Below are 20,504 nucleotides of genomic sequence, written 5' to 3'. Positions count from 1 at the left end.
CCTCCAATTTTGGCCAGGGAGGAGAAGTCCCTATTGAGGATGGAGACTCAATTATATAGTCTCTGAGTTTTACTTTTTCTTAGAGTATATTTAGCTGAACTCCTCTGCAACGACCACACCGGCCTCAGGGGGAGCCCTGCTCCCCTTTCTCAGTTCCTCCACAATGCAGTGGGAGACCCTCTTCAAGTCAGCAGAATGATCCACCTGGAGGCGGCACAATGCAGAGAAAGGAGGGCGCTGGGGAGAGACAGTTCCGGGTTCAGTTCCAGTGCCACCACTGCCAGCACTGTGCCCGAGCCTGGCTTCAGCTATTGCATCATCAGAGGCCACTCTCTCTTCTGAAGGCTTAATAAAACCAGCAAACATGGGAACACCAGGAAATACAATCAATGAAACTACTCTGCACTGTGTAGATGAAAACAGTCCAGAAAATGAACTGGTCTCGCAGTGTCAATACGAATTTTTAAAATGTTCTTTTGTGCCCAGGAAAGAACATTTAGGGGGCTACTTTGGCTTTTTCAAATGTATGTTCCCTATGTTAAAGATGCAAATCAGAAGCTCAGTTCTTCCTTAAGCTTTTATGTTTAACTTACAAACAAGTATATTTTAATAATCACTTTAAATGGTTGTATTTGAGGACTATTTGGTACCATTTATAAATGTAGTTTAAAAGACTCCTTTAAACATTTAAAAATATACTTTATAAGTTTAACATATTCCATGTCCTTACAAAGTAATGCAGTTATCTGAACTAACCAACTACACATTCCTGAATACCTAAAAAAATTCTTAGAAATCTGACAATTTATGAATATGGTGATTAAACTCCTGTTTTCTTAAATGTTCCAAAACTAATTTTAAAGGAAAATTCTGTTTCAAACCACACATCTAAACTAATTAAACGTTTAAAATTAGAATGGCGGACTTCCCTGGTGGTGCAGTGGTTAAGAATCCACCTGCCAGTGCAGGGGACACGGGTTCGAGCCCTGGTCCGGGAAGATTCCACATGCCGCGGAGCAACTAAGCCCGTGTGCCACAACTACTGAGCCTGCACTGTAGAGCCCGCGAGCCACAACTACAGAAGCCCGCGTGCCTAGAGCCCCTGCTCCGCAACAAGAGAAGCCACTGCAATGAGAAGCCACGCACCGCTACGAACAGTAGCCCCCGCTCGCCGCAACTAGAGAAAGCCCGTGTGCAGCAACGAAGACCCATGCAGCCAAAAATAAATAAATAAATAAATAAATGTATTAAAAAAAAAGTTAAAAAAATTAGAATGGCAAGACCAATTTCTTACTGTAACAGGCTAAATTCTCTTACACACTGCAAATACCTAAAATACCAAATATGCACAAAGTCCTTAATACAGACACATTAATGCCATGTATTTGATTCACGTAAATATTTTTATCCTTAATTTAAAAATTTCTGGATATTAAAAAAAACTTACCCACTAGGTAATAATTATGTCATCCTAAATATCTGGGAAGTTCCTTCCTGAGTGACTTTTTTGGAAACACATTCTCAGTGGCTCAGAGAGTATAACCAGCAGAGATTTAGTCCCAAGGCTTTTGGGTAGCTCTTCTCAGGCCCCAGCTTCCCCACTGGGCCCTGCTTTATGGATGCTGTGTCATTAGTCTCCGAATGGGCCAGTTTCATAGTCCATGGCCCCTAGATTCAAGTTACACTCCATCTAATTCTTCAACCTACACACGGAAGTCAGAAACTCCTACCCAGGCTGCTACACCATTTGTTTGGATATAATTAATCTATTTAAGGATCCATTCTATTCTGGATTCTTTCCACACTCCTGCCAGCTTCTGGAGCCACAACTCTTACAGATATTGAGTGGTTTAATTTCTCTGGTGTTGCCTGACTCTGGTTACAGACCTAACGTTATGTCAGAGACATGTATCAGGAATATTAACATTTAACAGGGAACAAACTTTAGGTTAGGATGAATGAAACCCTGGGAGAGGTGGGAGAAAAATGTTACAGAATCCATTTGATTCATTTTACTCTTCTGTTATTGTTTGATAGTGTTTTAAAGGTATTATTTTTTCTTGCCTCCTAAGCTAGACGGTAAATCCTTGATTGCAACCACCTAGGTGTCTTTGCTTAGCTTCAATTCACAGCCCCCTCCAAAATCATAATGTGTGTTGGACCCATGTTAGGAACCCAGTGATATATGGAAAAAAGAAAATCCAAGAACTTTTGTGCCCTCCGAAGGTAGTATCTGGGATAGATGGGGAATTACTGGAAAAGGAAGCAAACAAAAAAGAATGAGTAGACACAGGTGCCTCTTAGATTAGGGTCTTGAATGATTGGCTCTGCTGTTTCCCCTAACCAAGACTGAGAGATGGCAGGAGGAGGGGCGAGTTTGGCAGCCAGGCAGATTTGAGCCCAGTTCTGAGTGTTTTTGTTGAGATGTCTGCAGGATGCTGAGGCAGGTAGTAACAGTAGGGAGATGGATATATGTGCCTGGAACTTGGGAGACTGGAGCTGGGGAGGTGCTTTTGGGAGCAGGTAAGTGGCACTTGAAGCCATGGAACTTTATCAAGTCACTCAAGAGAGTACAGTGTGAGAAGAAAAGAGAGCTAAGAATAGGACCCTGAGAAACACCATCATTTAAGGTGCAGACAGAGAAAGTGGAGTCTGCCCACGACACTGGGGCGAAGCCAGAGGAGTAGAAGAATGTTGTTTTCCTCTCATCTGCAGTACGTCTTCCTTGGTCAGAAGCACAGGGTGGGCGCAATAGTGATAGTGATGGGCAGAGTGTGGTATGGCAGGGCCACCTAGATGCTGTTGGGGAAGCTATATTTGGGATAGGATAGTGTGGGTGTGGTAGGTAGCAAGGAGCTCTACCTTAGATCTCTTTCTAGAAAGCAGGGAAGCGGGCTGGGAGTCAGAATTTTTGGATTCTCTGCTTTTCCTGCCATTTCCCGTTTCACCAATCATCCTTTCCTTATTCTGAGCCCTAGTCTGTGTAGGAAAATCGCTTTCTAAATATGGGAAGGGAAGTGTATGGGGGAGGCAGAGTCAGAAGAAGGAAGGACAGTGGGTGCCTTATGGTTGAGTGTGTGTACTTGTATACGTGTGTTTGTATTGTGTACACACGTGCACGTATGTGAGTATGTGCCCCTGTGTATGTATGTGTATGGGCGTGTATGTCTTATGTTGGTGTTTAATTTATATGTGTACATGTATATATTTTTCGCTGTGTATCTATCATGGTAAGTCTAGAAATTGAGAGGAAGCACTGAGAAACTTTTATGCCAATCTGTTACGCTGATTTTATGTTAATTGAATCTAATAATAAAAAAATTGGCCTTGTGTTTTCTATATCTGTATGTTCTGTTTCATTTTTCCAGCAATTCATTTTATTGTTTTTTATGAAAGTGCTGGTCTGTGGCAGATTGCATATAAAACTGCTCCTTCACCACAGTTAGTTGGAGAAGCACTAATTAGAACCAGATCAAGATTTTCAGAAGGTCCTGATTCTGAAATTTCCAAGGGGGGGAGATTCACTTCAGAAGTCTGAGGTTCCTGCTCTGGGTCATACCAATGAGGCATGAGGTCAGGTCTTGAGCATAAACAAGGGGGTCCAGCCTCAGGTCTGACTGGCATCCCAGGGCTCCGCCTGCCCTTCCTCGCCTTCCTCCCCTTCATATGACGTGGGACCACCAGGCAATTTTCAAGGGGGTGGAAGGCAGAGCCCAGGCTGTTCCTCCAAGCCCAAGCCTGCTCAGGGAGCTACCCTCCCTTCTGCCTGCAGGGCATGTGATACTGAAGCTTCACAGAGATAAGGAGGGGTTTCCAAACCTCCATACTTTCACTTGGATAGTAATACACACAATCAGGAAAAGCAGGGTCTTTTATTGCAGCAAAATCAGACACATTCCTTTGCCCAACACAGGGAACCCGGCACAGATTCTCTGGCCCTCCTTCCTTAGATAATCTCCCCCTCCCCCGACGGGGTTCCCTCTGAACTGTCCAACCACAGCTCTTCTAAGGTCCTGACTGTATTCTTCTTCTTTAAGATGGTCTCCAAAACTGCATATGCCATAAGCCCCACAAAACCTGGATCCACCTCTGCTAAGAGCCTTAGTGCTTGAAGGGCCACATGGTATCCACACTCAGACAACAATGTAAGCAACAGTGAAGGGCTAAGAAGAATCACCTCTCTTCCCTCACCATTTGGAGCATCCACAAAACCCTGTAAGTAATTAAGACTATGTGAAGTTGGCTGCGTGGGAGAGAAGTGGTCTTTGCAAAAAGGGTAAGGATTAGTGAAGAACTCAAGGGAGGAAATGCAGCTGTAGCATCGGGAGTCTGTAGAGCTTGGGGTGAGGGAACACCTGGCCTTAGACAACATTATCCAAAAGCACAGGACCAGCTGGTACCTTAGGCCATCCTTCTGTTGTGGAGGATCCCAGGCCATGATGAAGAATGCATCCAGTTGCTTCTCCTTGTACCTGCAGTCTGAGCACCCCCCTGAGATGAGCTTATACGTGGTCAGGCGTACAGGCTTCTGGCTCTGGTGGCAGTTTTTACAGCCATTCTTGCAGGTTATGATGGGAGTCTCCACGCTGGAGAAGGATTCATGCAGGAAGGTGTTGAGGCCTTTGCAGCTTTTGGAGTACTTGCTGATGTTGCCATCGCAGCATTGCATCCCTGAGGCCTGGGCTGCACGTGCTGAGTTTCAAACCACCGAGCTGAGGTCATGTTTCTGGGCTTGGCACCGACTGGGTCCTCGGCCATCCACAGTCCCAGCAGCAGAAGCAGCAGCAGAGGGCACAATCCTGCTCTGGCTGGTGCCATCTCTCCCAAGGGGCACAGTGGCACCGAAGAAGTGGGAGGTATGTGACCGGGTCACCATGGGTGGTGCCCTGCTAGCCCTTCTAAGAATTCCATACTGTAAGTCAATTATTGCAGGGCTCCTATAGCCTCAGATATTTAAGAACACTACTGGCTGTTTATCGTTCAGTCCCAGCAGATAATGTACATTTTTATGCCCCCAATAAACACTTAGACTGTTTTTCCCTCATAAGAGTTTTATGAGGTATGATTTCTTTCTTTCTTTCTTTCTTTTTTTTTAATATATGAGCAAACTGAGACTCAGAAAAGTTAAGGAAATTGCCCATCATCACACAGCTAGGGAGTGTCAAACACAGGATTTGAATCAATGCTTCTTGGCTTCCAAAACCCCTGTTCTTTCCATATTCCCATGTTTCTTGTTTGAAACTCTGAGAAGTCAGACCACAAAAGGAAACTAATCTTGGAAGAAAAGTAGGCCAAGCGTCCGTACCTCACTCTCCCAGGCTAGCTCAGTCATTCCTGAAAGTCAGTATTAAGATTGTGGAGTCAGGCTAATTCCTCTCTGCTCTGTGGTCCAATTTCTCTCTGAAGCTAGAAAAAGTCATTCTCACTGCTCTAGCCAGCAAAGCAGTACGGTGAGTTGGGTTCTTTCCATGGCTGACATATTGCTCTATTGGAGAAAGTCTTGGAATAATAGAGAATCAGAGCAGAAGAGTTTTTCAAGAAGAGTTTTTCAAGATCATCTCAATCAACTCTATTTTACAGATGAAAGGGCTGGAGGGCCTGAAAGAGCAACTGCCCTTCCGAAGGCCACCAGGTGAGTGGCAGAGCTGGGACTGGAGCTTCTTGACTTTCAGCCCATCCCTTTGGTCTAGTGCCAGGCTGAAAAGGGAAGGAGAAAAGTCTTTCCCATAGAAACAGAAAACAGTGAGTGTGTCTGTTTGTGGTTTAAATGAAACATGAACATTGCCTTCGATAATTCTCTTCTAATCCTTCTGATGACATTTAGAAGAAGGTCTCCTATTAGAGCAAGAAGGTAAGCCTTTGTTTCTCCCCACTTTTCAGTACAGACGACAGACCCCAGGCTGAGCCTGCAGCTGAAAGCAATATCTGGATAGAATTTTTAAAAATTGGATGGCATTCATTATATTTATTTTTACTTCTATTTATTAAGTGACCCTAGTATTCTTTGAAATATGATGTTACACAGTTTCATTTTCAAAGAACTATTTGAGCTAAATGCATACATACATATTTAGTAAATATTATACTGGCAGTATTGAAGCAATTATCAAGGGAGGAAGCAAATGACTGAAGTGAGGGATCTCGCTTTGGCTATAGCCTCTCAGGTTTTTGCTGGTGTGTTGAGCCCTACCCAGCATCTTGACCTCCATGTGACTTCACTGCCTTTGAGATAAAATGCTCTGCAAAGTGACAAAAATCACTTAGGCTCCTATGATCTGCATTGCCAGATGGGAAACTTCTGAGATGTTTGCCTTTCTGTCTCCAAGGTGGAGCTAGGTTCATCAACAGAGCTCACCGTTTTCATAGTGGGGAATCCCTTCCTGCATTCCTCCCCACAAAGCTAACAAAACATTGATTTTTCACCCCAGGAGAACATTATCCAGCAAGTAGTTGACTTGGGCCTCAGAGAGCAAATATATATATATATTTATTCAGGAAGTCATTTCTCTTTTGCAGGCCCTCAGCTGAGCCTTTTCCATGGGGATGGAAGGATTACCATGTGATTATTCATTTACAGTTGGAGACCCAAGCCTCTGGGCTTTTGTGCAAGAGGGTAGGGATGGCAGCAGGAGCCAAGGGTTGGCACGAACATTTCGTGCCGACCAAGATGACTGACCACAGACTTTGCAAGCTCTGAATCCAGTTAAGTTGCAAACATGCTTTTCCTCAAGTAGGTGCTGACCCTGCAGCTGGCCAGCCCCACTCAGGGAGGCCTGAAGAAGGGGTTCCTTTGATTGTGTATTTGATCCTAGTTATTCATCACATGTCTTCCCAACTGCTACAGTCTCAGGGCTGTTTTATCCATTAAGCACTGGAGGCCCAGTGACTAGGGTCTGGGAGGTTTTCAAGGGCCTACAATATTTGAGACTAGGAAAAAAAAAAAGATTGGCTCCAATATAGGAAAAGTCAACTATAAAATCAAATTTAAAATATTTACTTATGTGCTACCGCAGTAACATGGTGGTAGCAGGTAAGTTGATTTCACTTATTTTGGAATTTGGCACCCATAAGAAGTTTATTATGTTGGAAAACAATCTTAGGTTAGATTTTTTTTCTCCTTTTATGGGAATTCTTAATACCACAATTGCAGAAGGAGCAGTGCCAATCCCAAATTACTTGGAGTCAAACAATTTCAGAAGTAAAACTTTAAAAATAATTTCAGGTACACATCTGCAAGAATGATACTGAATGAGGAACATACATTTTATATATTCTATATGGCGTGATAAAATGTTAAAATGCCTAGTGTGGTATGGGCGTATTAAACATAGCCCTTGACATTCTAGGGCCAGTTGCCTTGAGTGTATCACTTACTACTCTCCTAAAGTCGGCCAGGAGAATACACGCCACCTTACTTTAGGGTCAGGTCAGCACAGGGCTGTACCACAGCTGCAGGAAGAAAGGAATACTGCTGACCATCATTTAGTGAACATGTGATGTGCGCTTGGCACGGTGCTAGGTACTTGGTTACGGAAAATAGCTTTCATTTAAAAAGTGCCTTCTGTGTGCCAAGGCCTTGTGCTTTATGTGTAATGCTATATGCAAAACAATATTGTGTGTTCCATGTTATTATCTCCATTTTAGAGAAAAGGAAACTGAGGCTTGGAGAGGCTAAGGTCACAGATGTGTTAAGTGGCAGGCCCAGGATTGAAAATGAGGGAGGTCTGCCTCCAAAGCTGTTGTTCTCTTCCTGCCACACTGCTTCCCTGTTTACTGATAGTTACCTTATGGGCTGACAGTCACTCTGTGACTATTCTAATAGATAGGGCTCCTTTTTGTCTCCTGGACAGGTTTTGCTCTCTTCAACTTTACTTCTGTTTTTCTTTCTCTTCCCTAAGGGCTCTCCCTCAACTATTACCATCCTTCAGATCTCCGCTTGGTCCTATGAGCTTGTGCATAGCCACCTGCATGAATCTTCCTGTACAACTCTACCTCGGGTGAATCCTTCCTGAACGTAACCTCCTTCGGCATTAACTCCTGGTACCACTCATTTGGGTGCTCCATCATGTACTACCTTGTCTTGTTATTTGACTCTTACGTGTGTATCAGGTCTTCCCAACTAGACGGTAAACTCGTGGGAAAGAAATCAGGCCCTTTCACGCTTCTGTATCTCCATAGTGCCAGGCATATGGATAGCTCAGAGGGCTACTCAGTAAGTGTGTGTTGAACTGAATCGCCACTCTGGTCCTCTTAGTCTCCTCATCATTTGTAACCCAAAGAGTTTCAGCTGGATAATTTCTAAAAAGCTCCCCCGCCCTGCCCGCTTCTAAGATTCTATGAGACAAGATGAAACATCAAAATGCTAGTAGCCAGACTAGAATGTGAAGAGAGGCCCTGCAGGAAGACCCCAAAGGTAGCTTAGAAGAGGGGGAGTAGAGAGTACGCAATGATCTTGTAGAGACTAGTTTTTTCAGGATAGCCTAGAGGCATGGGTGAGGGGGCCAGAAAAGTCTGTCTGGGTTGCTGGCCTGAGGTAGTCTTTGAACTCCAAATGCCACCTCCAGGATGGTTGTCAGGCTTCACCCTGGAGGTGAGAGGTAGCTTCTTCAGGAAGAAGGGCGTTCTGGAAGAGCGGGGCTGGTATAGGAGGAGCCGGGGCCACTACAAATGACCAGCAGTGGCTAAGGGGAGAATGGGCTGTGCATTTTCTGATCCTCTGCTTGGGTCCTGTGTGAGATTGTCCAGAACTGATTCCTGACCCCTCAGTAGAGGACACTGGTGGGATCTTTTCATAGAGGTTGTGTCCGAGGACAGGTTCAACTGTGAGTAACCAGCTGGAAGCTTCGCTGCTCCGCTAAGTCACTCCTGACAGCCTGTGAAAAAGAGCTGTCGCTGACGCCGTTTTCCGCTTTCCGTAGGTGCCAAGGCTGAGCCGGGCTGGGGTGCAGATACCCTGAAGTGAAATCCACCGGAGAGACAAGCTGAATGAAGGTGTAACTTTAGCTTCAGGAGGCAGGTGGCTGCTGATAGTCTTCTGTTTCTCTGAGCACTATGAGGCTGAATGTCCTCCTTGCTCTGCTTGCTGAGACCTGTGCTCTTGGCAATGAGTCAACAGCCAGGCCAGAGGAGTTGGGTTGGTCTCGGATTGCCAGAAGCGTTCACAGGGAATCTCTCCAAGAAGGAGTCTCCTCCAAGAGGGGTCCCTGACTCTGAAGGCCCATGGCCATGAGATGTCCTGGATCCTGGTTTCTAAACTCCGAGCCTCAGCACAGGAAATCTGGTTGCTGCACTCCTACTGGGAAGCCTCCTTCCGTACCCAGTGGCTGACCCTCTCTCTTACCAGGTCCATTTTTCTTTACTGTGTCGCTCTTTGGGGCCTGCTCAGGGAGCCCAGTGCCACCATGATCTTGCTTCAGTGAGTGGAATGCCCCCCTTAGTTCCTGACTGTAGGATCTGTCCTCAAGAAGGAGAGGATGTAGTCTTCAGTCCAGCCAGAGTGGAGGCATGTGGCTCCCCTCGCGTGTGTTTTGTTGCCTTTGACTTATTTCAAGCCCGTGTTCAGTGTTTGGACCTCCCAGGGATGATGATGACGATGATAAAAACACTTACTGAGGGGTTTCCAGGTCCCAGTCACTGTTGCAAGTGCTCGATGTCTATTTTCTCATTTTTGTAGCATATGAGGAACCTTCCTATTGCCCTGGCTCCATGGCTACCTTATCTTCCTCATTCAGTTCCTAAAGAGAAATACTGGTCAGAGGCATAGCCCATAGCGAGCAAGTTAAGGAAAACCTCATTAAGGCCAGTATACTCCTATCCTAGGTTGAATGCAGATATGCACAAAGTACACACAAAGCCACAGGATAAATGTCTTCTATCCCAATTTTACCAAAACTATTTTTTTGGGGAAAGGAAGTAATTTAAAACATTGTTTTTATATAAAATAAAACTTTGATGGAGTATATTGAAAAATTCAAATCAACTACTTTAAAAAAATAATTTTAAATGGTTCTGATTTGAAATAATTTCAAATTTATATATGTTTCAGAAATAGTACACAGAGCTCCCCTATCTACTTCACCCAAATTCCCTAATTATTAACATTTCTGAGCTATATGAGACTAAGTTACAGACAAAATGCTCCATTACCCCTTTATACAGAAATGAATATTTCCTAATTACAAGTACTCTTGCCTACATAACCACAGTACAGCCATCAAAACCAGGAAATTAATGTTGATCCATTATTACCACAAATGATGTTTGAAGATAACATATAAAACATCTTTGGGGGAATTCCCTGGTGGTCCAGTTGTTAGGACTCTGCACTCTCCCTACCGAGGGCCCGGGTTTGATCCCTGGCTGGGGAACTAAAAATCCCACAAGCCTTGCAGTACGGGGGGAAAAAAAAATCTGTGCACTTGGTTATTTTATAAATATTAGTTAAGTAAAAGAAAGAGGCTTCAGAGAAAGCTCATTCCTGCTGGGCATGACTTTAGGTGCTTAATTCCCCTCGGCCATTACTAGCACTTTGGGGAAAAGTGTGAGAAACATTGCTCTGTGGGCTCTAGTTGACCATGAAGACCCAGCCCTGGATGTGCCAACTTTGAGGGTAAAGAATATTGATCCTACCTAGAAAAATGGTACAGATGAACCGGTTTGCAGGGCAGAAATAGAGACACAGATGTAGAGAACAAATGTATGGACACCAAGGGGGGAAAGTGGCCGGGGGTTGGTGGTGGTGGTGTGATGAATTGGGAGATTGAGGTTGACATATATACACTAATATGTATTAAATGGATAACTAATAAGAACCTGCTGTATAAAAAATTAATAAAATAAAATTCAAAAAAAAAAAAAAAAGAATGATGATACTTACCAAAGAGAAAATATTTCGGATGTTTCAGGCCCATCTGGTGGTCCACCAGATGGGAACTCTGCAATGTTTTCACCCTGGCCCCAAATAGCAGATGGGAAGTGAAGACTTTTGTTCTTGCTGCATGCCCTTATTTATGTCTCCAACAGCCAATGGCATGGTCCAGGGACATGCCTGACTAGTTTACCATCAAGTTCTTGGGTGCTACTTTTTTTCCATCTCACTGATACAATGTGAGCATTCAGGTGAAGGGGATGTGGTCCACAAGTGAGCGGCAGAAATGTAAACACCTCAGGATCATGGGCACTGAACACTCTCTTTTGAATGAACATGCTTTTGTCTCAATCTGGGAACCTGCCCATTTGCTGATTGATTTGCCAGTCCAGGTATGGTGAGTTTGACCTTGGAAGATGTCTGAGATCCATTCGGGACCATTAACTAGAATGACACTTTGGGAGCATCCCTGGACTGGTTCAAGAAACCTGAATTCTCACTTAAACTAATCATGTGATCTTGGGTCCCCTCGGTCTTATTTTTCTCATTTGCAAAATGCGGAGGGGAGGACTAGATGATCTCTGAGGTCACTGGATACAATCTCTTAAGACATGATTTTACGAATATCTACTGAAAGAGCCTAAAGTTATGCAGATGTGAAGTTCTGTCTTGTGCTAAATGCCATGGCCCAAGCAGGAATTTGTATTGATTCTCACCAGGTCAGTTTGTTTGCTTGTTTGTTGGTTTTGTTTGTTTGTTTATAATGGAAATATAGTTGATTTACAATGTTGTGTTAATTTCAGGTGTACAGTTTATGTTTTAAATGTGTAACTTCAACTAAGTTTCTATGTGAAGACCATAGAAAGTAACAAGTGTGATGTTTTCCCATTGTAACCAATCCATTGGAAAGCAGTGGACCACCATTGGTGGTAGTCTTGTGTAATGGAAGACAAACTAGGAAATGGAGCTGAATCAGAGGGTGGGAAAAATACAGGAGATCTTCCACAAGGGAGGTGAAGGGACAGTAAGCTTACCTAAGGACTAGTTTAAATGACTCAGGAGGGGAAGTTGGAAATGTCACTAGAGCCTTCTCTCCATCAACTGCTGTGATAATTGAACCCTTTGGAGAGGAGCTGGTAAGGAGGACACCCTCAAAAGTTAGTGGCCCTAAATCTTCTGCCTTCTTTCCATATCTTTGGATTCATGGAAGGTAGAGATGAGAAAAAACCCCTTAAGTAGTCTTAATATAAATACTCAATAGCCTTTTTTTCCCCCTCTAATTGAAAACATTGCCCCCACCCTCCCCACTCCAAATTATCTTACCTAGAGAAATTAATACATATTTTCCTTTTTGTCTAACCTTGAACCCTACCTTATATACTCTTGGCTAGGAAGTTTTTTTTGGCAAGAGGAGGCTGAGGAGGAGTTTGGCCTCCTTTGTTTAAGTCCTTTGTTCTTCTGTCATGGAAGTCAGGCCTGCTCCATCCATCACAGGTTTGGCCTCTCAACATTTGACATCACAGTAATAAATATAAATGATTACATCTCTCAAACTTTTCCTACACACCAGCCACTGTACTAAGCCCTTTATATATGTTGTCACATTAATCTGCATAATACTCTATGAAGTAGGTGACCTTTGCATAGATGAGGAAGTTCCAATCTCTCTAAATCAAGAGGACTTTTCATCATGGGTGTATTTCCATTATGGGTAGACATCTTTCCTTATCTCACCGCTTGTGAACTTCCTACAAGGCCTCACTAGCAATGTTTTCTCATGCCCCCATGGCTTCATAGATTCTCCCAAGCTTACTGGCTTTGGAGTCCTGCACAGGAACACATCCTGGTAAGAGCTGTGACTGCTCTTTCTATCTCTCCATGGTAGAATGTGGGGGTGGGATTGGGCGGGTGGTGTAGGAGGAGGACTTTGAAATGAGGATCTGAAGTCTTCGAAGCCCTTTTGGAGGCCCAGTTGTGCAGGAGCGTAGGAGGAATGTGGTGAAATGGGCCAGGGTTCTCACAGAGAAGTCTCCCTGGACGCTGTTGCTGTGTTGGTCTGTTTTCTGCTGCTGTAGCTCTAAGGTCATCCCCTAGGGTCAGAGACACTATGAAGAGGGCTGTCTGAATCAATGTGAGCAAAAGGGTCCCAGTCTCAAGGGCATTTCCTCTTCCTACACCCTGCCCTTGAGATCAGGACCCTTCTCTCTCTGTTGACTCAGCTGGCTCTCTTCATAGTGTCTATGGGTCATTTTCTTCAGAGTGTGGAGACTTTGGGGAACTAGGGTCACGTAGAAAAGTATCCTACCTAGGCTATCTCAGATGGTCTCACTCCTAGAAAGCTAGTTCACACTAGCTCCAGTTCTTGGCTTACATTCTTTACAGGACTCTGTTTCTGCTCCTTAGATCCAGGTCAAAACAATTTTCTTTAGAGCCATCTACACAAGGCTGGGCAATACTCCCCTAGACACCCTCCTCCCCCCTCCAAGCTCCCATCCCCAGCAACAGAAATCTCATAACCAATCAGTCTCCTTTTCCCATTTTTCAGTCTTTAAGTAGGAATGTATCAAGATGCAGCCTTGGTAACTGGTGCAAACCTGTTATTCGTTTTGGACCTCAGCTTCAGCCTTTGAAAGGCTGAATAGCCAAATGCTTATTTCAACATAATTCCTGGCATCCCTGAACTTGGCTGTGATCAGGATCATGTGAAGGAAAGGGTGACTGTCAAATCTAATCTGTTAAAGCATCGGTATGAAAACAAGGCAGGTCATTTGGGTTCATTGTTAATATCTGAATAATCTCTTTCAGATACTGGTGAGTACACTGAATGTGACCGGAAGTGAAATTTTCCTTATGAACTTTAAAAATGTTGAAAGGTCATTACCTCTATCAGTCAGGGGAAATATAAATGCATATTTATTATTTTAAGAAAAATGTTGTAATAATGAATGGTTGTAAAAGCTTGTACTACATATAAATTTTATTAAGAATTTTCACATAGTTAAATAGGAAAATTAGCTGACAGTTATATAAGTAATAGAAGAGCATGGATTAGCTGGATAACTTTAGGAAAAAACCTCATATACTTTTTGAACCAAAAATATTACAACAATTTAATAATTAGCACAACTACTATTTAATTTAACAAATAGTACAAAGCAGAACAATAGAAATTAGATTAGATCATGAGTCTATGATTTCATTATATTATAATCTTTGTGAATTGATATATTAGCATTTGTCATGTTAAATAAACTAATCCTTAAAAACTATACTTTTTAGGAAGATTTTTAAATTGAGGTATAATTTGCTTACAGTAAAGTACACAAATCTTAAGTGCACAGCTCAATGAGTTTTCACAAAGTAAGCATAACCAGAGCAAGAATAGAACATTTCCAGCCTACCTCCTACACCTTCCCATTTAGCACTCCCCAAGGTTACCACTATTCTGACCACTATCACCACACTATAGATTGCTTTAGAATTATGTTTAATGTTTAGTTATTTAATACTATTTAGATCATGAGTATTTCAAGAAAAAGCCATATTTGGAAATTCTTCTTATTTCAAGAGGATACATTAAAAGCATAATTTTAGCCACTTAAAAAGTTTGTGAGGAGGATGTCTCCAAAACCATAACACCCATAAGAAAAATCATCAATAAAGAGTAAAAAAAAGAGTCGTGAAGAAAGAATAGAGTGAAAAGAAAAATCAGCTACCCCTAAAGAGACTTGGTTTTCTATGCACCTCAGTTGAAAATCATGTATTTAGAGTGATAAATGTCTAGTACAGTGACCACAGGATATATAGATTTTACATTCTGGCATTTGGCTATAAAGTGTATTTATTGCCCCTCTGCTTTCAAGACTCATCAACGTATTGGCCCCTCACTCTACTTGAATTGAATTGTTCAATGTTCTGCTCCCCTTTCGTTTCATCATCCCTTCCCTACCTTCTCTCCTCACCATCTCAAACCACCCAGCCCACCTAGCAGGACTCTGCCTGCAGACTTATTCTCTAGCCTACTCATAAACATCATTCTAGCAGAAGAAAGACCTCAAGGAGAATTGAATGGGGTATTTGCCAAAGGGGTATCTGCGTGTTTGCCAAAGGTGAATATGACTGGACAGGGCTATTGCTACCATTACCTACAGCTAGGTATCATTACTGAATGCTTACCAGTGCCTGGGGTTGACTAAGGCCTCATAAATGTCATTTCTAAATCTTCCTGAAATCCTGTTGGGTAGGTAGTATTACTCCCATATATGGAAACATAGTTGCAAAGAGGTGCAGTTTTCTTGAGGTCATGTAGCCACAAAGGACTGAGCCAAGATTTACACCCAATTGTGTCTGGCTCCAAAGCTTACTCTGACTCTGGCAAGGCATAAGGGAGCACTGGAGCGTGGGAGAGGGATAGGTAGAGAGTAGACTCCACAGCTGGGAAGGCAAGGTCGAACAAGGTAGTATTTGGGTGCTCAAGTAGGGTGGGTGTGGGGCGGGCATGGGGCTTAGTGCAGTTTGTCTGGGACTGAGATTAAGGAAGAGAGAAGGGGCTGGTGATGGTCAAGGCTGCAGGCAATGCTGGCTGTGGGCTAGGAGTGGGAAGCTATCAGGACCGAGCCTACGTAAAGCCATAGCTTCTCCAGTTCTGCTCACCAGGAAGGGAGAAGCGGTGTCTGCAGCCGGGGTTTGGAGGGGTGGGGGGAGGATGGGGAGATGGCATTTCCACATCTCAACCCCTCCGGCCTGGGCGGACTGCCAGAGCAGAGAGCCAGGGAAGCACCAAGGCAGGAGAGATCATTATCGGGAGGAAGGAAGCTCTGGCAGCTCCCACCAGCTTGTTTGTGACAAGCAGGCACTGGGCCACGGAAGTCCCTTGAGGTCAAGGGAAATGTGATCCCGGAGCAGGGGGATGAAGCTGGGACACTCCCCTGACACTGTGCCGTCAGGGCCATAGGCGATCAAGCTAGAGCCAGGCCCAGGGCCCAGGAAGAAAGAGCAGTGGACAAGAGAAGGGGGAGGGCAGAGAGGTGTGGTGGGGCAGAGAGAGAGAGAGAGAATTAAGATCCTTGGAGCACCTCGTAAACAGTCCCTTGGCTAGAGAGGTAATGACCTTTACTGCAGCCAACATGGGGTAACTGGCTCTTCAGAGCTCTCGGGACATTGTTTCACAGGTGAAATCTTAGCTGGTTCCCCTGTGGTCCCTGCAGAGGTCTCTCCTTTTCGGCCCAGTGGTAAAGTAGAAAGTGCGCTGTATTTAGAGTCAGGAGACCTAGTTTCAAGTCCAGCTTCTGCTACTAACCAACCTGACAAGCTCTTTAATTAACAAATCTTTCTGAAATCTCAACGTCCTCATCCCTAAAGAAGGTCAGTTATCCTAGTCAGGTCTATCTCACAAGGGACTCACGTGGATACACTGTGAAAAGCATGAAATGCTATGTAACTATGAAGTGGTGCTGCTTTGTCTTCTTCCCTTCAGGCCACCTCCCTGCCCACAAGCCACCTCACTACCACATCAGAGCTGGGGAAGTGGCCTCGTTTAGGAATAGGAGTGGCTCTCGCCATAAATCCCCTACACTCCTTTTCCATTTCTTTCCTCCTCTCGTCATGCTGCCGTGAGAAGATGGGGTAGGGGAAAGATGTAGGAGGCACAGACCAAGGAACCCACACCCCTAAGCTTCTCCGGGATAAGCTTCTGGAAAAACAGCAATGAAAAGCTGAGAGATCACCATCTCTTCTGGAGCTTAGCCTACTAATGTATCACCTCAACTCCCCACAGCCCCACCCGCTCAGAGGAGCCTGAGCTAGGAAGGGCCCCAAGAGATGTGAGAAGAGAAGCTTCTGGGCTGAGGAGGAGTGGTCCAGAGGCCTGCAGAGGGATTGAAGGCGCGGCCCAAGCACGCGGCTGGCTGGAAACCTACAGGACATCGTCCAGGTGGACAGGAACCAGCTTGAATTTCCTGGGGTCCCCTTTCTGGGGAGGGTCACAGGCCACTATGTAAGCAGCGTGCAGTTGCTCCTCCTTGTACCTGCAGTCTGGGTACCTCCCTGAGGTGAGGTTACACACGGTCAGGGATACAGGCTTCTGGCTCCGGTGGCAGTTTTTACGGCCTCTCTTGCAGGTTATGCTGGGAGTCTGACAAGTGGCGGCCACACCGGAGAAGGATTCATGCACGAAGGTGTTGAGGCCTTTGCAGCGACTGGAGTACTTGTTGATGTTTTGCATCGCCGTGTTGCATCTCTGAGGCCTGGGCTGCACGTGCTGAGTTTCAAACCACTGAGCTGAGGTCATGTTTCTGGGCTTGGCACCGACTGGGTCCTCGGCCAGCCACAGCCCCAGCAGCAGGAGCAGCGGCAGAGGGCACAATCCTGCTCTGGCTGGCGCCATCTCTCTTAGGGGGAACAGTCAGAAGCGGGGGCTGGGGTCTCTGGGGACAGAGGAGGTGGAAATTAGCCTTCCTAAACCTGCTCCTTCTAGCTAATTGCCATCTCCCTCCCCTACTGTCTCCTTCCTGCCTCACCCTGTGTCTTTCCCCTCCCTTCCCCTCTGTGTGCCCCAAACCACTAAGACCCCACCCCCTAACCCTAGGGCTCCATCCCCCTCACCTTGAATCCCTATCCTCCTTCATTCTGTCCCTCATGCCTCCCACTCCTTGCTCTATCTCCTCTCCCTCAGGTCCATCCCTCTGTGTCCCCATGTCCCTACGTCCTTATTCCTTTCTCTGTGTCTCACGCCCTCCATGACCCCATCCCCATCTCCTCCATAGCCCCATTTTGTGCCTCCATCCCTCAGCATCTCTCTCCTCTCTCCCCTGTGTGTGTCCTCATCCCCTCCACATTGGGTCCCTCCTTTGTCCACTTTGTCACTCACCTGAGTATACCGCTCTCTGGCCAGAACCCATCCCTTCCCTGTCCTCTCTCCTCACTCATGTCCCGCCACAGGCCTTACCTCCTCACCAAATCCTCGTGTTGTGGCCCCTGCTCACTGGGAAGCACCTGCCTTCCGCTGGGCCTCAGATCTCTGAGGGCCTCTTCTCACCACCGAACTCCTTAAGAGCTGGCCTGGCTTGTGGTGCTTCTGTTTGAGGGCAGGCTGGGGAGTAGCCGTGGATCAGGAAATGAATCAGGTTCATGCCTCTTCACTTACATGTCCCAGGTAAGTGGATACCTGTGGAGCTAGTACACCTGCTTAAACACCTTCAGCAGTGAGGAAGCCTGAATCCTCACGCTCAAAGACTAGCCTGGCCCCTAGCCACATGGTTCTAATGACTCTAATAATGCACCTGACTCAGGTGTCAACCCCAAGTGAGAGCTGTCATTTATCATCTCCTATATACACCTCTGGCTCTGATTCTGGGAAGAGCCAATCACTGTGGTGGTAAGGATTGCTTTTTCTGATCCGAGATAAAGATGGAATAGCCTAGAAAGTTACTTCCTGTCAGCAGGACTTACTGCTTATCTTTTGGAGGAGATGGAGGAGACAGGGAAGTGGACCAATCAATCACCAGAGTCACAAGTCGCAGCACCATCCCACCTCAGCTATTCTACAATGAGTCATCCCTCTGGGTCCCTCCCATTCCAGGGTCAAGCAAGGTCATCTGGCTTTACCTAGAGATGGCACCCAACACCTCTCACCCTTCACTCTTTCCCTTACTACTTTATTAAAATTTGCAACGCTTAGTGTCCTAATTTGAAAATACTATTGGTGGTGGTGCTGCTCCACAGCCAGCCTAGACCTTCCTCTACCGTGTATTCCCTGTTCCTTGCGGCAGTTACACTTGTGTGGAGAGCTTGGGTCCGTGCTGTTCCGGCGGCTCCAGTGAGCTTGGCATGGGAGACTCAGAAGAACTGAGACACTGAGGAAGAGAAGCATCGCTATCTGTGGATGGGAAGGCCTGGAAAACTGAGATGAACAGTGTTCTTGTTTTCAGGTTTCACCTGTAAGTAGTAGGTGGTCTCAGAATAGTGGGTTCAGGTTCATTCACGTAGTCAATATTTATTGAGCATCTACTATGTGCCAAGGTGCTTGGGATATATTAGTGAATAAAAGAGACAAAAATCCCTACATTTGGAATCCTTACATTTCATTGGGGGAATAGAATCCTTACATTCCATTGGAGGAAAGGCAGTAAAAAATACACCATTGCTAAGGAAAAAAGAACAAATGGAGATTGGTAGGCAGTGATTTTGATTTTTATTTATTTTTTATTGGAGTATAGTTGCTTTACAATATTGTGTTAGTTTCTACTGTACAGCAAAGTGAACCAGCTATACTTATACATATAACCCCTCTTTTTTGGATTTCCTTCCCATTTAGGTCACCACAGAGCACTGAGTAGAGTTCCCTGTGCTATACAGTCGGTTCTCATTAGTTCTCTATTTTATACATAGTAGTGTATATATGTCAATCCCAGTCTCCCAATTCATCCCACCCCTCCCTTCCTCCCTTGGTATCCATATGTTTGTTCTCTACAACTGTGTCTCTATTTCTGCTTTGCAAATAGGTTCATCTATACCATTTTTCTAGATTCCACATATATGCATTAATATACAATATTTGTTTTTCTCTTTCTGACTTACTTCATTGTGTATGACAGTCTCTAGATCCATCCATGTCTTTGCAAATGGCACAGTTTTGCTCCTTTTTATGGCTGAGTAATATTCTATTGTACATGTGTACCACATCATCTTTATCCATTCCTCTGTTGATGGATGTTTAGGTTGCTTCCATGTCCTGGCTATTGTAAACAGTGCTGCAATGAACATTAGGGTGCATGTATCTTTTTGAATTATGGTCTTCTCCAGGTATATGCCCAGGAGTTGGATTGTTGGATCATATGGTAATTCTATTTTTAGTTTTTTAAGGAACCTCCATACTGTTCTCCACAGTGGCTATATCAATCTACAGTCCCACCAACAGTGTAAGAGGGTTCCCTTTTCTCCACACCTTCTCCAGCATTTACTGTTTGTGATTTTTTGATGATGGCCATTCTGACCAGTGTGAGGTGATACCTCATTGTAGTTTTGATTTGCATTTCTCTAATAATTAGTGATGTTGAGCATATTTTCATGTGTTTGTTGGCCATCTGTATGTCTTCTTTGGAGAAATGTCTATTTAGGTCTTCCTCCCAGTTTTTGATTGGGTTGTTTGTTTTTTTGATATTGAGCTGCATGAGCTGTTTGTATATTTTGGAGATTAGTCCCTGGTCAGTTGCTTCATTTGCAAATATTTTCTCCCATTCTGAGGATTTTTTCGTCTTGTTTATGGTTTCCTTTGCTGTGCAAAAGCTTTTAAGTTTCATTAGGTCCCATTTGTTTATTTTTGTTTTTATTTTCATTACTCTAGGAGTTGGGTAAAAAAGATCTTGCTGCGATTTATGTCAAAGAGTGTTCAGGCAGTGATTTTTAAATAGGGTCATTGAAGTAGGTGACTCTGGGACAAAGATTTCAAGGTGAGAGTGAACTTATGCTTGTCTGGGGAAGAATGCTCCAAGCATAGAGGACAGCACTGTAAAGGCCCTAAAGCAGATGGATGCCTGGGGAGTTGGAGGAACAGTGAGGAGTCCAGTGTGGCTGGAGCGGATGAGTGATGGGGTCAGAGAGGGACCAGAGGCCAGATCACGGGACGCCTCAGAGACCA

The 20,504-nt window shown here is 44.7% G+C and overlaps 1 protein-coding gene and 1 pseudogene across 1 annotated transcript; both read right to left on the bottom strand.

Moving 5' to 3' along the window:
- Positions 1 to 4,361: 4,361 nt before the first annotated feature.
- LOC132359551 (ribonuclease 8-like) lies at positions 4,362 to 4,818 on the bottom strand (annotated as a pseudogene).
- Positions 4,819 to 16,627: 11,809 nt separating this feature from the next.
- Positions 16,628 to 17,884, bottom strand: LOC132360548 (ribonuclease 8-like). The gene is made up of 2 exons (XM_059915629.1): positions 17,814 to 17,884; positions 16,628 to 17,292 (listed from the first exon to the last, which is right to left on the bottom strand). The coding sequence occupies exon 2, from the start codon at positions 17,250 to 17,252 to the stop codon at positions 16,782 to 16,784; it is 471 nt and encodes a 156-aa protein (XP_059771612.1). The 5' UTR covers positions 17,253 to 17,292; positions 17,814 to 17,884; the 3' UTR covers positions 16,628 to 16,781.
- Positions 17,885 to 20,504: the final 2,620 nt, after the last annotated feature.

Source organism: Balaenoptera ricei, chromosome 2 (genome assembly GCF_028023285.1).
Source record: "Balaenoptera ricei isolate mBalRic1 chromosome 2, mBalRic1.hap2, whole genome shotgun sequence".
Taxonomy (NCBI): domain Eukaryota; kingdom Metazoa; phylum Chordata; class Mammalia; order Artiodactyla; family Balaenopteridae; genus Balaenoptera; species Balaenoptera ricei.
The sequence above is the reverse complement of the archived record's forward strand: the minus strand, read 5'-3'. Positions and strand labels throughout refer to the sequence as shown.